The sequence below is a fragment of the Podarcis bocagei genome, assembly GCF_964188305.1.
Source record: "Podarcis bocagei genome assembly, chromosome: 7".
NCBI lineage: Eukaryota > Metazoa > Chordata > Lepidosauria > Squamata > Lacertidae > Podarcis > Podarcis bocagei.
In genome coordinates this window covers 39,484,776-39,504,278 of record NC_138132.1, presented here as the reverse complement: position 1 = coordinate 39,504,278, position 19,503 = coordinate 39,484,776, and the positions used below count along the sequence as shown (strand labels likewise).

Sequence of the window (19,503 nt, the reverse complement as noted above, 5' to 3'; positions counted from 1 at the left end):
AACCTCTGGGTATGTCTCTGGGCTGCTGGGGTAAACAGAGCTGGAGCTACCCGCTTCCTCTCTGCTTTTTCCTTGGTCACTTTGGGGGGCAAGGGTCACTTTCATTTTAAAGAAAAAATGGGCATAATATATAAAGTAAAGCATTGTTAAGACTTTCCTCTTGTGGGAGTTAGAATATGAATCTGTAACCTAAACAAAATTATGGGCTACGGAAGGGGAAAGACACAAAACTACTGTTTTTCAAAATAAAGTTACAAACGTTTTAATGAAATTCATCATAACTTATCAGTTTATGAACAGCAGACTGCAGCGTATTAACAAGAGATGAAGGGGAAAGAGCAGGCCATTCCTCAGTATCGAGCCTTTCCACCATGGAGCAAAACAAGAGGGGGGCAGCAATGTGGGGTTCAACTCCTCCAGCCCAAGAGACTAAGCTGCACAGGCAGGTGGTCCAGTCCCACCCACTCCTGCCTCAAGTCCCACCACAGTGAGGATGGAAAGGAAGCAGGTCCGGGCTCATCACTAGGGAGTTGGTCCCAAGCACTGTTGGTTGCCAGGGTCTAGAGATGCTGTCCATGGTTGGATTCTAACACAGCATTCCCATTTGCTGCCCCCCGCCCAAGGCAGCTATGTACACAGAAAGGCAGGGGGGCTGTGCCACAGCAGGACAGTCCGGTTTGCAATGTAGCCTGTAAGGCACTGAACATGGAGCACCCAACCCTTACCTCCTGGAGAACTGTGGAGAGATGGACACCAAACAAAACTACCCGAAGTGGCTGGAGTGAGAGGCCATGGAGGGAAGACGAGCCTCAGGCGGTATGTGTGGATGGATGAAGGGCACCACCCCATCACTCAAGGACAGCCATCAGGAGGTGCAGCTCACGGAAGGCACTGCCATGGCGGCCACTGAGTCCAGATTTGTTCTTGATGATGTTGCTGATGTTTTTCAGCTGCTTGTAGCACAGGCGGCATTTGTGAAGCCTGTCAATGGGAAAGAGAGACTGGGATGAAGGAACAGAGGGGCTACCATGACTGATCAACATCCACCAATATTTTATTAATATTATTTAGATGTCCTGCTCTTCTGCATTTCACAACAAGAAAAATACCGAACTGTTAAATTCAGAACATGCTCTTGAAGCAGCAGCAGCTAAACAAAAGTAAAGAGCATGGTAGATAAACAAACAAAAGGGTTCTTGGAAAACAGAGAAGGCATGTGATCAGTTTGGCCCAACGGGAATATTAAACCCACACCACAACTAAAAAGGTCCAGCTTTCAGTGCATACCTGCTGATTGCTAGCCAGTGCAAGGCAGCAGCAAGGCATACAGGCTTTACTGGCAGAAGTCAAATGAGATTTTCCCCTTCTGCACCCCCCCAGTAGATAGAGGCAGTTGTGTGGGAGGGAGCCCAGATATTTCCAGCCTAAAAGCAACAAACTGGAACTGTTCAAGATTCTGTGGGCAAGTGTGACCGAGCTAGCTGTGGGATTCAGGTGTGCAAGGAGGCTAAATTGGTACTGGGGAAGGTTCTGATAGGATTTGCAACATAGGAACAGAAACAACAGGGATGCCACCCTACCTCTCTTCTCTGCTAATGTCCACCCCCACGGATGGCGGCGCAGCAAGGATGTCTGTGATCAGGGGCAGAAACCTCTGCAGAATCAACTTCAGAGAAGTGCAGCCTGTCTGGACGTAACTGACAAGAGAACAAGGAGAATCAGAATAGGAGAAACGTTTTCACAGCTAAACCTAAAATGCAAGTGGAGAAGCAGGTGAAGGAGGAAGGGCAGAGCCACAGCAAAATCAGTTGTCCTTCCAGTTTCTTTTCTTGTAAATCTGGATGCAGGAAGGCTTTTCTGCTGGGCAGCCTGCATCTGCCCAGCAGGCTGCTGTTAAAAGCAATTGATATTCACATGAACTGCTTCTCACCCAGTTCCTTCGTCAAAATGCAACCACACTGCTGCAGGGATTTCTGAATCACTTCCAAAAAACAAAACAAAACACCGGGGCAGAATTTGTGTGTGTACACGCACCCCTGGAGGGGGTGACACAATTGTATATAAGCGTCAACACAAAGTGATGTACACTTAGATGCTGCAACTACTCAGGTTTTGAAGTGGTTTTAATATTGGGGCAGAGGAATCACTCCCTGAAAACCACAGCTTGGTGGTTAGTAAAGCAAAAGAGGAAAAAACTCAACATCCAACAGTCTTAGGAAACTCCTGCTTGAACTGCAAACTTCTCATGTTGGATGGTGGGGCAGCCTACTTTAGGATGGGCCCTTCTCAGTGCTTATTTCTTCTGGTGACATCCCCTCATGATTTAAAGCTTCAAACATGACACCAAATTTGGGCAGAGGGGGAACCCTGCCCAATATAAAAGTGCACTGGGACCATGTCGACAGCAAAGTGGGCAATGGTCCCCTTCTGTTCAGCACCTGCAAAGTGAAGTTGTGATAAGCCCAAAGCTGGCAGGCCTGCTTCCCTGCTGGCCCACCTCCAGGCCTGCAGAGATGCTTGGGCAAGTCACAACCCCACTCCCTCCAAGAATAAGAAAACCCCACTCCCTCCAAGAATAAGAAAAATGTACAAGACATTAACACACAAGTGTGCAGCAGCTACTGCCACTTCATCAGGACCATCATCAAATACAAGTTGACAAAACTCTCAAAAGCTGCTGGCTACAGCTAGCCAATAAAGCACTTGACTGATCAGGCACTCTTCTTATTCAAGGACGTACATTTGTCAGAAGACTCACCTTTCATATTTGCTTTGCAGAAGTTTCTCTATCTGAGGCAAGATGACTGTGCACAGATCCAGCTTCCAAAGAGACCTGGAAAGAGAATACAGGCTCCAGAGAGATACCCCAACCCCTGCCCTGCAACAGCAAACCCCTCTGACCTGCAGAACACTCCAGAGACCTTAGCCAGAGAGCAGCTGGGACAAAGAAGCTTCATTTGCTCACCCCAAGGCAGAAAGGAGCCAAAGGATGAGACAGCGGATGACTCTCAGCCCAGGGAGTCCTCATGAGGAATCTGAGTTATGCCATGGCTCCAAGCTCAGCACAGGGCTAGCAGGTGTAAGCACCAGGTGGCACCACCAAGTCCCACACAAGTTTTCATGGGGCAGGACATGGGGGCTGCCAAGAAAAAGGCCTGGGATCCTGTGGGTAACTGTTGGCCACAACCTCCACTCAAGAAGTGAAGAGGCACTTGTAGGTTACCCAAGAAGAGAAGAGGATCCAGATCCACATGGCAGAAAGCATTCCCTTGAGGCAGGAAAGCAAACTGGAACTCACGCCTTCTGGTTGACGATGTTCAGGAGGTCCACCATAACGGAGAGGTCGTTGATGGCCACTGCGGAGTCCACAGATGTCTGAGAAAAGGCAAGAGAGGCAAATCAGGATGAGGGCAAGTCTCCTAGAGATAGACATCATGAAGGCAAGCCAAATGGTGGTAAAGCAGAACGTCTTCCAAGGCTTTCAGCTACATCTATACACAGCCTTTGGCAGAAGGGATCAGCCATGCAGGTTTCAGCCCTTCCATCAGACAAAAGTGTCTCTTTATACACAGCAGGCTATATTTTGTCAAGCAAATAGGAACAGGGTCACCTGCCATGATGATGCTCTCTTAGACAGGAATAATTCAACCCAGGAAAGATCCTGCCTCAGGGGCTGTAAGAGTCATTTCTCATCCCAAAGCTCATCTCCAGACTAAGACAAGCACTGGCTGAGAAGCTGCCAGAACACACCAAAGCCCCCCAGGGGGCAGCCAGCAGACATCTTGAGAGGGAGCATCCCCTAAAGGCCACTGAGGCACTTGACAGACCACCAAAAATTAGCACAATTCTTCATGGGACTTCAAGGCTCATGCAAGTGACAGGGATAATGTGGCCATGGAAATGCTCCTTCTGAGTGGAGAGTAAGCAGGCAGCCTCCTCTAGTAGGAATGGCAACCACAAGAGAGAATGTGAATGCCTATTCTGAATCTGTGTCACATCTTGAGTTACGGGGTCTCCTTGCAGGTCACAGTCCTGCCACCCACCCCACTGCTGAGAATGGTTCTGGGCTGCCTCCTTGTCAGGTAGAGCAAGACTGTGTGGAAGCCCTCTCCTTCCAGCATGGGAAGGTAAGATGCTGCTGATTACACCATCATAACCAGCTTGTGGAATGTATTCCTACTGCAGACTCCCCACCCCCACCCTGAGTTTCAAATATTTTGGCCTGAATAAAGGGATGTGTTGGCTGCCCAAGGTCAGCAGGAAGAACAGGAGCCTTCTTGAAAGGCACAGGGCCTGCTCCCAAAGCAGCCCCTCTCCCCAGCTGGAGCAAAGGATGCTCATTCATCATCTGCATCTCTCTTGGTCAGCTGATAACAATGAAACTTCAAGCTTTTTGTATCCAAGCTGACAGTGGTGGGAGGTTTGAGATCTGGACCTGCTAAGCCCAAAGCCCCTGGCACTGTGCTGCTTAACAAAGGCAACAAAAAGGCCACTTGCCTTGATGTCTCCAGTGCTCCACACGACCCTCACGGTGTCCAAGTTCTTGTGTCGGCTGGTAAGCACCACGCACATGGTCTCGTGTCCCTTCCGGATTTGGGACATGGCCTCTTCATCCACAATCTCCGCCAGGTTTTGGTTGTTCACAGCCTGCAAGGACAGAAAGTAAAGGGAACTTGGCATTGATGTCTAATTTGTAATGTGTTACACACACAAACACATAAACTATACTTTTTGTATAGTTATTACAGTTTTACTTAACACAACTAGAGGCAGAAACATTACTGTTAAAAGAATGGAACATACTAGGTCTATCCCTACAATTGGAAAATGGGAATGCTGGGCTGTGAATTCTTTTCTACCGTCTCCTTGACAAGATTACCTTTGATTTGCCCAGAATGGCTGGCTTTGTATTTAGCATCAAATGCTGCTGCTCTGCTTTTTGTCTTGATTCAATCATACTATTTATTACCCAACCAAATCACTAGCCATACAATTAAATTATTTGTACCCTAGCTGAGAAATATCTAAAGTGTTTAGCCAGGGAGGGGATCTGCTACCATCCATGCTCTTGCTAAAGGCTAGTTTCTGATGTCCTTCCATCTAAACATTATCCCTTCTTTTGTGGACCAGTTTACCTGCGGGATTGCCTTACCCCATCTGTGACCTTTTGACCACTTTGATCTGTGGAACTGGCACTGTTACAAGGGCCACAATACAAAATTGCTACTTTAGTGCAGCAGCACCCACGCTTTGGAACTCCCTGCCTATTGACATAAAGCAGGCACCTTCACCGTCCCCTTTTTTGACACGTGCTAAAAACATTTTTCCAGACAGGTAGAAGCTGTCATGTGTTTTAATCTGGTTTTATCTTGTTGATTTTAATTTTTGAATATTTTAAATACCTGACTTAATTGGATTTTTAATGACAATCTGATTGTTTTATTTTTGTAAACCACTTTGAGATTTTATTACAATCAAGCAGTATATAAATGATGTGAAATAAATTAAAAACAAGGCAGCAAATCATTTTCATGTTTGGGGCATCTGGATTATGAAAACAGGTTGCTTCCTCAACTGCATACTGGTGGAGCGCATTTCAGATTCTCACAGCAAGCAAGACTTGACATTTTCCCTGAGGGCCTTTGCGACTGCAGCACTTTACAACACAAGGTGCCAATTTCTCCTCCTTCCCAGCTCAAATTATTGTGGCAGACAACCCTTGTGATTCTCTAATCCCAGGCACTACTCTCCAGAAGAATGCAACCTGCTTAGCTTGGCATGACAAAGCTAGGAGGACTAAATTTCCTTTTCCTGAAGCTATTTAACAGATTCAAAAGTCTGCTTCTGCAAAGGTCACAAAGAAACACTGGACCTCTGCGTCATGTATTCAGGCTCCCTGTTAACTCTTTAACAAATCAGTGCTCTGTGGAGCTCGTCCAGAGGCACCCTGACAGTGTCTCTTCCCTCTCCTTTGCAGAGCCCTCCAATTTCCACCATTCTTGCATCTCCCTAAGAACAGGGACTCAGCTATACAGTGGTGCCCTGCAAGACGAATGCCTCGCAAGACGAAAAACCCGCTAGACGAAAGGGTTTTCCGTTTTTCGATGCGCTTCGCAAGATGAATTTCCCTATGGGCTTGCTTGGCAAGACAAAAACGTCTTGCGATTTTTTTCGCTCCCCCCCCCCTTTTTCTAAGCCGCTAAGCGCCTTTTAGCCGCTAAGCCGCTAATAGCCGCTAAACCGCTAATAGCGCTAAGCCGCTAATAGGGTTGCTTCGCAAGACGAAAAAACCGCTAGACGAAGAGACTTGCGGAACAGATTTTCGTCTTGCGAGGCACCACTGTATTCATAAAAATAAAGCACTTTATATGCATTGTAACACTGTAACACCAGATGGCGCTGTGGAGTCCTGTCTTTCACCAGCAAGATTTCCCTTTACTCTATGAAGTTTACAACACGTATAACTGAATCGCTCCTTTGATGTGCCTAGATCCAGCCTAGGCTTGTTGTTTCTTTTAAAAACCAAAAATGCACTCTACTTCTGAAGCAGCCAAAGAGCAGGGTGCGCAGGACAGGCAAATCACTAGACTCTCCTCCCTCCCCAGGTGACAGCCACTTGTCGTTCCCAATCCCTCTTCTACAGGGAAGAAACTTACTGGCAAAAAGTCAGAGGCCTTCAGCCCAATAGGCTCATTCCTGGCTGCAGGGATCACGGATGGCTCAACCTTGGTCTTGGGGGTCGAGGATGCTATTGGCGACCTCTGAATAGGGTCAGGCTGCTGTGGGAAGTGGAGATGGAGACAGAGTAGACACACCTGGGCTGTAAGCTTTGATACCATATTTGCAACCACCTGGCTATACTGAGCACCACTGATCCTCCATGGCATGTTAAAAAAGGACTTGATGCATTCTTCCTTCGTTTTCTAAGCAGACCCACTAGAGGCTATTGGCAACTTCTTAGTGGTGAGCTCCAGGACACCTGGAGCACTTCAAATGAAGTTAAGGATCAGGTGCAAGATAGGATCTGCTCAGGAAATCCCTGGGTCTCATCTTGCCCCCCACCCCACCTCCACATTTGGCTGTAAGAAAGAAGCTTGCAGGGAATTCCAACCACCAGAATCAAGATCTGCAGGGGAAGGCCTTTCAAAACCACTTAGAGGTTTTGGCAATTAAGTGGTGTGTAATTTTTTTATTAAAAAAATGATAGTAATTAAAAATTCCTCCACTGAGCCCAGCCTTTCCCAATCTGGAGCCCTCCAGATGTTTTGGACTACAACTCCTTTACAAATAATGGGAGTTGTAGTCCAACACACCTGGAGGTTGGGCAATGGCTGGTCTGGACTGCCTTGCTTAGAACACAGAGTGACAGGCCACTGCCTCTTTTTCATGCTGCTAGAGCAGGGTTTCCCAAACTTGGGCCTCCAGCTGTTTTTGGACTACATTTCCCATCATCCCCGACCACTGGTCCTGCAGGCTAGGGACGATGGGAGTTGTAATCCCAAAAGAGCTGGAGACCCAAGGCTGGGAAATCCTGGGATAGAGGCACCATCATTTCTGAAGCCAGGGTGGGTGGGGGGGAGCAGGAAGAGGCACCAATGGATGCAAGGCACTTACATTCTCTTGGCTTGGCAACGGAGTCGGAATATCTGCCACTTGACTGAGCCTTGAGGCTTCTTTGGCAACCATGGGCTCTGGAAGGAAGAAAAACTATGTTTTCTTACTATCAAGACTGCACAAATAGTGGCAGCAGGCGAGAGCTCTGCCCTAGAAGTCAAAGACCCTGGGCTCTATGGCCCTGGGCTCTATGGCTCCTGCCACTAGCACCCAAGACAGTCCATGGCTCTTTTGCCCCAAGAGCCGACACGCTGCCCTTTGGAGGCAAAGCTGAAGAATCCGGACTCGAGAAAAAGATAACTCATAACTTTCCCCAGCATAGTAGACATTGTAAATGTCCATGTGAAGCCAGCAATACAGTAGATGTATGGAGATCTTCTCTGGTTCTTTCTCAATACTTGAAAAAGAAATTCCAACTCACCATCCTCTGGAGGTGCAGGAAAAGGTTCACTCTTGTTGGGTGGAGTTCGAGCTAAAAAAGACATAAAAATAAAGCGCCCAACCTTGCACTCCATTTAAGTTACACAAGAAATTAGAAGATCCTGGGTACAGTTATGCCTCTTCGCTCCTTCCCACATTTCTTTTCAAGAGATAGGAACAAACATTCCATGTGCTAAAAGATGCATCCTGGGAATATTGGGTAGGATTCAGACTAAGCTAGTTGTACTTAGGTTCCACTGAAATCAATGGGACAAGTTAATAATGACTTCAATGTGACTTATGTTCAGCTAGTTAAGTATGGCTCCAAATCGCAGTGTTTTGGTGTGGGGCTTTTTTGCTGGTGGGGGCAGTGTTAGTTATATATTCAGATGTAAATTCTCACTGTGGACTGCCCTCAGATGTATTTGTACAAAGGATGGTGTGCAAATATTTAACAAACACATGTTGCAAACTTAGATGCTAGTACTCTACCTCTAAATGACTGACCATGCCAGAACACAATATTCAGTAGCAAGTTGTGAACCTAAGATTGCCTCTTGAAAGTCTTTGGAGGCAACGGTAAATTAAAACAACTGTGGGAGAGTCACATGCTTGTTCACAACTGCCACACAAAGATTGAATATTACAAAATGGGGAAAACAGCTTGGTTTGCTTTGTGGCATCACACAAATTACTTCAGCAGCACTCACTTATGGGATTCTTTGGCTGGAAGATCTCATTGTAGTCTTCTGTGTTCTGGATCTCCGCTGTGGATTCCTTATCTTCCCTGTCGTCCTCACTGCTTGGACTGCGCCTCTCGCTCTCTGAGTTGTGTTTCATTCTGTCATTAAACCACAGATATAAGAATACCAGAACAGCCCTGAAGCCAATGGGGGCTAATAATAATAATAATAATAATAATAATAATAATAATAATAATATCCCACCCATCTGACTGGGTTTCCCCAGGCATTCTGGGAGGCTTCCAGTACATATAAAAATGTCAAACATTAAAAACTAGCCAATACAAAGCTTTCATTCAGGTGTCTTCTAAAAGAAGAAGAGTTTGGATTTGATATCCTGCTTTATCACTACCCGAAGGAGTCTCAAAGCGGCTAACATTCTCCTTTCTCTTCCTCCCCTACACAAAATTGTGTAGTTCTTTATCTCCTTGACATCTGATGGGAGGGCATTCCACAGGGTGGATGCCACCACCGAGAAGGCCCTCTGCCTGGTTCCCTGTAACCTCACTTCTCACAGTGAGGGAACTGCCAGAAGACCCTCAGAGGAGGACCTCAGTGTCCAGGCTGAACGATGGAGGTGGAGATGCTCCTTCAGATATCTGAAGCCCAGCATCCTATTTTCCCCTGAATGGCCAACTGGATGTCCACAAGCAGGACCTGAGAGCAAGAGCAGCCCTCTCCCCTCTTAGGATTCCCAGCAACAGGTATTCAGAGGCATTCTGCCACCAACAACATTGCCACGATGGTTAGTAGCCATTGATGGCTTTATTTTTCATGAATTTGGCTAATCCTCTTTTAAAGCCATGCACAAAAAAATAGGCAAACAAGCTTTTCTTAGAAAAATCCCCCAGAACCAATGGAGGGGAGCACACAGAAACCACTGAGAACATCCCTTTGCTTTCAGTTTCCATCTCTAAATCCTTTGGCATACAGGGGCTGCGACCTTCCGCCCTCTAAGAGGAGTCTTCCTTCCTTGCCTTTGGGGTTTGCTGCATGTCGTCGTTGGCCTGTCGTAGATGCGTCGAAGGGAAGAGCCCGCAGGCAAGGGCTGAGTGAGAGGCTTGTCATCCCGAATCAGTCCACGGGTGCCAGGCCCACATTTTGTGACTCGGCTGAGGTCCACCACAAAGGAAGAGACTGTGCTTTGTGTGAAAGAAACACCAATCTGTGAAGAACAGAAAAGAAGTCATGTTCTGTGCAAGTCAACTTTACATTAGGTTTACAGCCAAAGTGCTCTGGGAAGTCAACAAGAATCCACCTTGCCAACCATGTGAGGGGAACGGGAAGCAAACTCAAAATGAAAACTACCAGAAGACATGAGGAGGAGATGACTCGGGGTCCATTTGCAAGAGTCAGGGGCCAAGTGTGCACTAGGAATGGCCCTGCTATGCTACTGCCAGTGTCAGAAGCACAACTTGTGGCATGTCCACTTGTTGCACCCACTAGCAGAGAAAGAAACCCAAGTCCCTTCCTGCCCCTTCAGTCACTCACCAGTTGATTGTTACAGATAGACAAATCAGCCACCTTGCCCCAATTCACCAAGACCACATCAAAACAGCGCTCAGGCTCCCAGCCATACACTCTCAGGGTATCATGGCAGCCAGCATACAAGCAGCAGCCATCGGGGTTAAACAGCACACACCTGAAGGGGAGAGGGGAAAAGTGAATGTGCAGGTCATCCAGACACTGGTGCAAAACAAGGTGTGCCACTGATATTCCATGTTAGGAGATGGTCACAATCTCTGCTAGCCTTTAATTGCATGCATTCCTCGTTTCAGCCGCTTGGCCAAACCAGAGCTTGGAACTGAAAGAGCATTAAGAGTCTGGGATCCCCATAGCAAAGTCACACAAAGCAAGAACATGCCCTCATGCCTCTTGACACAAATCACTGCCCAAGTCTGATGTACCTGACAGGAGTGGCCTCCTCTTCAATGCAGCTCACCACCTGGAACTTCTCCAAGTCCCAGAACCTGACCGTTCTGCAAGACAGAAAAAAACACACCTATGTGATCTCCTAGGCCCAAGGCAAGCAGGAGTTAATCCAACACTTGATTATTCATTGGTCTTTGTTTCTAGCAACAGTCTGTGGTCCTAATAAAAATAAGGATGGAGCACAAAAAACAAACAGGTGTAGATGAGTGTCTGGGATTCCAGGCAAGGAACAGAGCACTCAGTTACTCTCGTCTGTGCCCAGCAGAGAAACCAAGTGGGCTGCCAGAGGAGGGAAGCCCCCATATCTGTAGCTTGGGGGAAGAGGAACAGAACTCTCTTTTCCTCTTTTGACAGCCCCCAGCATGCCAGGAAAAATTTGCAGGCTAGTAGCTTTAACTGGGCTAACACACAAGGTTTCTCTAGCCATGATCAGCCAGTAGATCTGTGATAATGATGGCAACCTCATCAGAAACTCCTCAGACGTTCTTAAAATCACATGGCAGGACCTAAGAACAAAGGTGTTCAGAGGCTAGGGCACTTTGGGATTTAAAAGGAAAACACAGCACTCTGAAGTGCCCAGAAACCAATTGGTAACCAGGGCAGCTCTGTAACAACCACTCTCTAAGGTCAGTCCCAGCTGCTGTGTTATAAACCAAATAGTTTGTGAGCTATATAAAACACTTTCCTGTAATGACCGAGACCAAATATTTTATCTTACACAAGATGGTGCAGCAAATATATCTGGTGCAGTTGGGAAAAGGCACAGCTGCAGCAGTAGTACTGGGTCAAATATCACCCCTGAGCAGCAAACCCGTTCCTTCAGAAGGGGCGGCAAGACCATTCAGACAGATTTTACACCTACTCTCAACTCAACAGGCCCACTGTTCGTCTACACCCCCATTTGAACCTGCTCCAGTTCATCCAGCCCATTTATCCAGCATCATTTCAGAGACTCTATAGTCTCACCAAGGTTCAAGGAAGAAGAGAAAGAAGATTGAGAGCCATCAGCATATACCAAACTCCAAAATCTAGCATGCTGACATCTACCAAAAGCTTTGTCATAATTCAAACAACACGAAAGACTGAATTTTGGGCAAAGCATGGGCAATCTTATGACCTTGTTCTAGGTTCCAGAAGAGGATAATGAAGAGACCAGAAGGGCCTCCCTAGACAGGAAATTCCAAAGGTAAGCTGTTCCAATCATCACCAACAATTATTCCAATTCCACAAATGAAAATATAAGTATCTGCAGGAAATAATTGCAAGTTGCAGATGAGTCACATCACATGCTGTTGTCCCCCACTTATTTCCCAACAAGATTTTACCTGTCAGAGCTACCAGAGGCCAACAGGTATTCATTGGGATGGAATTCTACAACGTTGACTGGCCCCGTGTGTCCTGTGAACTCGAACATGATCTTCCCAGCAGCCAGGTCCCACAACTAGATAGAGAAAGAACTTTAAAGCCTTGAGGTTGCCCAACCCCATTCCTGATAGTTTGGCACAAAAGAGCACCTCTTGGTGTGGCAAGCAGTCAAAACTGCCACAAGAAGGAAGGTGAATGCCAAAGGGGTCTGGCAAAATCAGACCAGTACCTTCACTGTGTGATCGTCTGCAGACGACGCCAGCCATTTGCCATCAGGGCTGAATCGGAGACAGCGGACAGCTTGAGTATGGCCCTGTAAAGACAAAACAGACCCAGTTCATTCCTAGCAGAAATAATGGGTCACACACAGGAAACATGAAGGCTGAGCATGTCTCACAACAGCTGTCATGTTGTGAAATTACTATATAGAGAGAAAATACAATCCCTTAGACTGCCTTTGCCAACCTGGCGCCCTCCAGATGTGTTGGGCTGCAACTCCCACCAGCCCCAGCCAGCATGCAAAACATCTGGATGGCACCAGGTTGTTGAAAGCTACATTTAGACATAGCCAAGATACAGCTTCAAACACTGTAAATATCACTTTCTAGTAAGGAAGGAAAATGAGATTGGATAGGGAAGAGCTTAATGATTTGCCAAGTACTTGGGCTCCTTTAGGAGGGAGGGGAGCCTTTCTCAATTGCTGTGAGGGGCAGCTGGCATGTTAGAGACCAGCTGAGGGCTCCATCAACAGTGAAAAGAAATCATGAACTTTGGAGGATAAGAGTTGAGCACAGAAAAAGGGTTTGCCTGGAAACGAGTCAGAGGGAGCTAGAAAGACAGGAGGAGGAGAGGTTGTACTTTGGGAAGAGGTGCAGTGGGTGCTATAGTTCAATCAAGTGCATGCTTTTTAATTGGAGCACCCTATTTTAAAAAATAATGCAAGGTGGATGTGAAGGTCAGTACCAAAGTACAAAAGGGATGAGAAGATATTAACTTGCAAGATTAATGGCATCAAGCCTCTCTGGGGGCACCTTCAAGAAGCAGTACCCAATGGACCCCTCTCCCCACTGGCCCTTCCTTTGGTTGGGTGGGGCCTGAGGGTTGACAGCCACAGTAACAATCCAGCCAAAAAATGTAGACCCTGTTTATGTAATAGATGCTGGGAATTTTGTAAACTGCCCAGAACCTGTGGGTGGGATTGCCTCAATGAGCTCTCCAAACTGAAACACTGTAGCAACTGGACATGGAAGAACTCCCAGAGGCAGAAGGAGATTTGAGGGGTGCTCTGCAGACAAAATAATATGCTTTCCTTCTTACCTTGTACCTGAAGACGCAGCCCTTCCTCCTCACGTCCCAAAGCTGCATGAAGGAAATGGACAAAAGTTTTACAATGGCAACTTGAAAATGTCTTGAAGATCTTCCAAAGCACCGGTCTCCAATTAAAAAAGTCCTGGGGTTGAGGGACATTTTCTAAGAATATGCAACTATTTGAATTTCAAAAACAGGATGTCAGCTGAAGTGCAGAACACACACAAATGACGTCTTGGGTGCACTATCAGTTCATAGTTAAAGGGCTGGGAAGAGCTCTGCCCACACCACTGGAAAGCGGCTTCTGGTTCATGAGAATATTGCTGGGCTGCATGAACAACTACTCTGACTTAATACAAAACAGCTCCTTACATCCACTGATATGCCGCCCTTTGGGGATCCTGCTGTTCTGAAATACACATGCAGGGAGTGAGGGAGACTCAAAAGTCTTACCTTAATGTTGGTGTCCATGGATCCTGAAGCTACAAAGCCTCCAAAAGGATGGAAGTCTAGGCTGCAGATATTCGCTTTGTGGCCCATTAAAGTACGGAGAACTGGATGGGAAAGGGAGGGCAGGGAATTGAGATGCAAGCATGGTCTAAGAAGATTGATACAGTTCAAATCAGATTTGCTATTTCAGTGGTTCAGTAAAATTCTTTTTTAAAAAAATAATCTGGTTTAGAATGAAATCAGAAAATCATACAAATGTTTTAACGTTTCCCTGTACAGTCTCTTAAAATAGAAATCACAAGCATCTACCAAACACATCAAATTAAAACCTGCTTTTCTATGAAAGTAATGAAGATTGTTGACTGCTGAGGTTAAGCACTGTAAACATAACACAAATGGATAAATATTATTGGAGGAAATTATAAACAACTCTTCTTATTCATAGGGCTGGCATCTGAACAGTACCAACATCTCCCCCACCTACGTGAAGGAAGGGGTGCCCCTGCAGTTTTCAAAGTTGCGCATATCATCCTTTCTTGTGTGCTTGCGCTCTCTCTCTCTTTCTCTGCTCTTTGCAAAGTAAGGGGCTGCTGGGCAACCTGAGAAGTGGTAGAAGAATTGGCTCTGAACCTACTTTTGGCAGCTTCCAGATCCCAGATCCGAATGGAGCCTGACTGGGACCCCGCTACAATCAGCTCTTCATTCGTATTAATCTTCACACTCTCCACGGGTGTGGTGTGACCCGTTAGACTCTGGGCAAAATGAAAAAGCAGCAGTGAATCATTTGAAGGTGGCCCACTCCACAGGAAGGCATGCAACAACAAGGACAGCTAGGATGTTTACACTCATCACACCACAAGTAGTGAAATGATTAGGTGAAAGCCACGTTCAAAGCCGCGGACAGGCACTGAAGTTTCAGTACTCCAGCAAGAGCAGAAATTTTGATTCCTTCCTATGTTCACCAGAGGCCATCCTTCAAGTGTCTTTTTCTCACACACATGTCACCTGGTGCCAAACTGGACCTCCTTTATACACCCAGTGAAGACTTCTTCATGTTACAACAACTGGTCATTAATTGACTAATAAAATCCAGCAGAATACACACTCAGAAGCACTTCCCCCACAGAGCTTTGCTGCAATAGTGGGAAATCCCATGCCCCATTGCAGGAGGGTTGAAGCAAAGGCCAAGAGCCATATAGAGCTTGGCCACCACATTAAGTGCTTCTTAATGGTGCACTAAGCACATCACCCAGAAATGCAGGTTTATGGCTAGACGTCTACCTGCACAAAAGTAAATTCCACTGAGTTCAGCAACTTACTCCTAGATATGTGTATAATGAATTGCAGCTCCATCAGCTAGCATGAAATGAAGCTGCATCACAAACTTCCCACAAACTATGCAGTATTACAAAGAACATCATGCTCTGTACTGCAACAGTCGAAATGCCCACTCTAGATTCAATTCTGCAGCACTAGTAAGTTACCGTACAAAAAAAGAAGGGCAGGGGTGGAAGAGGAGAGAAATGCCCTTTTGAAAAAGTCCAGGGGTTGGATCGGAAGAAAAATCATTGAAAAGAAAAACTATTTCAAACTGGCCATTGCTGGGGAAAGGGATACCATTGCAGCTTTTTGGCCCTTCCAAGTCAAAGGATTACACACATACTGGGATCTACAGCCACAGCTCCCAAGGCAGCCACTCATACAAGTCTCAATAGCTCAACTGAGCTCCTCATAGGTCAAAATACAGCGGGCAAGGTGGTGGTGGAGAAAATATCTCCAGATCTGCATGAAAAACAAAGGAAGGACACTTGACTGAAACCCTGCTAATGTCAGATCCAACTACTTCCTGGTTTTTGAAGAGACCAGAATGTCATCTTTAGGCCTGGGCGATGTATTGATACATCTCCCAGGACCATTTCGAGGGCCAGAGTGCAATGGTGCCTTTACCTGGTGGTACAGTGGTACCTCTAGTTACGAACTTAATTCGTTCCGGAAGTCCATTCTTAACCTGAAACTGTTCTTAACTAGAGGTGTGCTTTCGCTAATGGGGCCTCTCGCTGCTGCTGCTGCTGCGCCGCCGCCGGCACACAATTTCTTTTCTCATCCTGGGGCAAAGTTCTCAACTCGAGGTAATTCTTCCAGGTTAGTGGAGTTTGTAACGTGAAGCATTTGTAAACTGAGGTGTTTGTAACTCGAGGTACCACTGCATATCCTGAGCAGCAGTGCCTGCAATATACTGCTGGGTGAAGGTGCCATCATGCTCTGTTCCTCAAACTGAGGAACAATGCACGAAGTGCCAGTCAATGCAACTTGTTCTTCCCTCAGCACTTTGGCCTTAACTGCACTATACTTTGGCTCATTTAGGTGTATTTAGCCAAATTACCAAAAGCACAGATTAAAATAAACCTCCCTTCTCATGTTTGATCCTGTATAGAAAGGAGGGTGGCTAAAGCTAATGCCAGAGGTTGCTCCCTGACTCACACTGCCCACAAGCAAAGAGAAATTAGCCAATCCTTACCATAATGCAGTTCGGCTTGTTAATTGACCAGATATTAACTCGACAATCATCTCCACCAGTTGCAAGGAGCCGACCTGAGCTTTTGCCCAACACAAGTGAAGAAACATTGCTGCTGTGAGCAGTGATTTCCTCTATACAAAAAAAGCAAACGCAGACATGAGCACATTTTATCACATCTCTCTCCCATTACAGCCCCACACAAAAATCAATACATTTAAGCTGGCATTTACTGATGAGGCATACGCGAACAGGTACACATATCTGGTATGTATTGTAGCTTTTTAATCTAATTATTCTATGTCCACTTGCCTGAATGTAAGCCCTTCTGGCCATAGTAAGATTTTTTAAATATAATTCCACAAGACACTAAGTCATCAGCTAAGCAGCTAGACCAGGTACCTGACTCCAAGTCTGATGCTAGTGATCAGGGGAACACTGAAACCCAAGCTGTCAAGCAGGAGTGGAAGACAAAATTGCAGGCACTGAACACATCCCATTTATAAACGCAGAAGAGTGGACTTCACTTACGCAGCTTCCAAGCTGTCTTGGTGGCAACTGCAGCTGCCATTGCAGTGATTCTCACAGAGCTACAGAAAGCAGTCTTCTTTTTTCTCCCAAAGCTCTGTTTTCATCAGCATGTGTGGGGCTCAACCCCCCAGATACAAGGTTCAAGTTTCTGAACTGTCCTGCAGCAGTCAAGGTGATGGCACTTTTATTTTTAAAATATAAATGTGTCTCCTAGGCTTAGTGGCCTATTTCTTCCAGAATGCAAGCAAAATCCCAGGAAGAAAGTCATTAAAGTTACCTAGGAGGAAAGTGTTCGTTTTAACCAGTTCAGCTAACACAGCAGAAAAACAAACTACATTAAAATAGAGCTTAGCAGGTTTCTTCATTTATCTTTTTTTTATAACAATAACTTAGAACAAGTACAGTTGTACCTCGGAAGTTGAACGGAATCCGTTTGACTTCCAAAACGTTTGGAAACCAAGAGGCTCCTGCAGCCAATCAGAACCCACGGAACCCATGTTGGATGCAAACCGAAATACTCACGTCCGGGTTTGCGGCGTTTGGGAGCCAAAACGTTCGACTGGCAAGAAGTTCGACTTCCAAGGTATGACTGTATTTCCAGAATTGGGCTGCATACAGTATTAGTCCTCCTCAGAGTATACCCACTGAAATTGATGAACATGACTAAGTTAGGTACATCAATTGTACTGGATATATTCCAAGTAGTACTTGGCTGGATACAACCCAATTCTGTTTTTAAACATGGAATGTAAGTGATCAGGAACTCCTACTTTTCTGTGTATCTTCCAATAACAATAAAATGTACTTTTGTCATTACACCAATGAGCAACAAATTAGAGCAGACTTTGACAACTTGGTGTTATTCAGATGCTTTGGGACACAACTAGCACAACTATTGGGAGTAGTGTAGAGACAAACAGTGGGGCACAGAATTGATCCTGAAATTAGGATCCCTAAAACTGACAGGTGGCCTTCAAAAATACACTTTGTTCACAGCCTGCCTCCAGGAGGGAGTTAAATCTTGTCTGCATGCTCCACTCCTCAATTTACTGTCAAATTTCCACCCACACATGTAATTTCTAGATTGAGGATTACTACCCCATTGTACAGAACTGATGAACTGCCTCTGTTACAGGTGGCATATAATACTTATTCCACATTGGTAAGAAATCAGTATTTTAGCGTGGTAGGGCCCACACTTTCACAGTACTGTTTTTGGCACCTGCTAATAGCAAGCCTACCCATGTATGCAAGATGCTGACACATATTTTAATCATTTTTTGTTTTTGCTTATTGTCAACCTTAATTACTTTTCAATGTTTTAAAATATTGCCTCTGTTTACTAATAACTGCAATGCTTTATTCTTTTTGTAGAACACTTCGAGCTTTTGCTTTTATAATCAAGCAGCATTTTATGAAACAAATAAATACGTGTGTGCTGCATCCCTACAGGTGTTAGGCAGGATGGAGTTTTTATGGGTGACATAGGCGAGGTGATCTCAGAAGCTTCTCAGAAGAGCCCTGTTAACTGGATCAGGCTAAAGGCCTATTTAAGACCCAGAAACCAGATCTCGTCCCCCACAAAGAAGGGCACGAAGGCAGCGTCCCTCTCCCAGTCAGCACCTCCCAGCAACCGGTGCTCAGAGCAAGTGACTCGAATCCGAGGGAGCCACCCGAGCTTGTGAACATTCCCACCCCCACCGCGCAAAGTGCTGTGGGCAGCAGATCCCATTCAGCCCCGAGGAAACCGCTTCTCTTAGGCCAGCCAACTCTTCCCGGGGAGAGAAAGATCCCACCCATCCACCTCATGCGCTGCCCGGAGGAGAAGCAGCCCGCTCCCCTCCGGCGAGGCCTGACCGGGACCTCCGAAGCACACACCGCCGGACAGGCGAGTACCTGCTCGGAGGAGGGAATGTAAACAGGCCGGCCCGGCCCTGGGTGGCAGCCCGAAGGCCTTCCCGGGCCAGCCGCCCCTCCAGGGAGGTTTCGGGTGAGGGCTGCTGCGGCTACCCACGGCCTACCCCGACGTGAGGCCCGTCTCGGCCGGCCTTGCTTGTCTCCTACCCGCGCGCTCCTCCGTCTGAACGGCTCTCAGCGCTCTCCGCCTCCACCACCCGCTCCCATCCCCCACCCTGATTGGCTGCCGCTTGACAACCGGAGCCCTGGCAACTCACCTCGACTTGGCCCCGCCCACCTTTCGTGCCGCTGACCAATCACGTCCGCCCCTCGAGCCTTCAGGCTCGCCATAGCCCATAGCCCGCCTTCCCAACACAACCGAGGCCCCGCCGTCGTAATTTGTTTTCAGAGCCCGCCTCCACCGGCCCGACTGGCCAATTGCTACAAAGGCTTTGAGGAACGGCGGGGGAGAGGGAGGGAGTTCCTCTGATACGTATACTATAGACTGAAGGAAGGATGTAGAGTCGCACGCACTGCGCAGCTCCCGGGTTAACTTGAGATTTTTCGTTGCAGGCTTTGCTAGTCGGAGAAGCCGCGTCTGTGCTGCGAGTGAGCGCCGATTTGGGAAGAGAGGGGCGAGCAGGCCCCTTAATTAGCACGGTCTTTGCTGCAGCCTGACGTGATAGAAATCCACAAAATTATGCATAGCGCAGAGAAAGTAAAGTTTTT

At 46.7% G+C, this 19,503-nt stretch overlaps 1 protein-coding gene across 2 annotated transcripts; it reads right to left on the bottom strand.

Annotated features, from left to right (window-relative positions):
• Positions 1–246: 246 nt before the first annotated feature.
• On the bottom strand, positions 247–19,024 carry KATNB1 (katanin regulatory subunit B1). Of its 2 annotated transcripts, none has more exons than XM_081203378.1 (21): positions 18,900–19,024; positions 17,401–17,522; positions 16,879–17,155; positions 16,351–16,481; positions 14,467–14,584; positions 13,836–13,936; positions 13,392–13,433; positions 12,304–12,387; positions 12,035–12,150; positions 10,685–10,756; positions 10,269–10,419; positions 9,755–9,942; positions 8,745–8,875; positions 8,036–8,086; positions 7,615–7,691; positions 6,657–6,779; positions 4,498–4,647; positions 3,299–3,375; positions 2,759–2,833; positions 1,581–1,697; positions 247–981 (listed from the first exon to the last, which is right to left on the bottom strand). In XM_081203378.1, exons 3-21 carry the CDS (start codon positions 16,916–16,918, stop codon positions 849–851), a joined length of 1,977 nt encoding a protein of 658 aa, XP_081059504.1. In that variant the 5' UTR covers positions 16,919–17,155; positions 17,401–17,522; positions 18,900–19,024; the 3' UTR covers positions 247–848. The 2 variants fall into 2 exon arrangements, with proteins under 2 accessions (XP_081059504.1, XP_081059505.1); XM_081203379.1 differs by having other exon boundaries at positions 6,657–6,776.
• Positions 19,025–19,503: the final 479 nt, after the last annotated feature.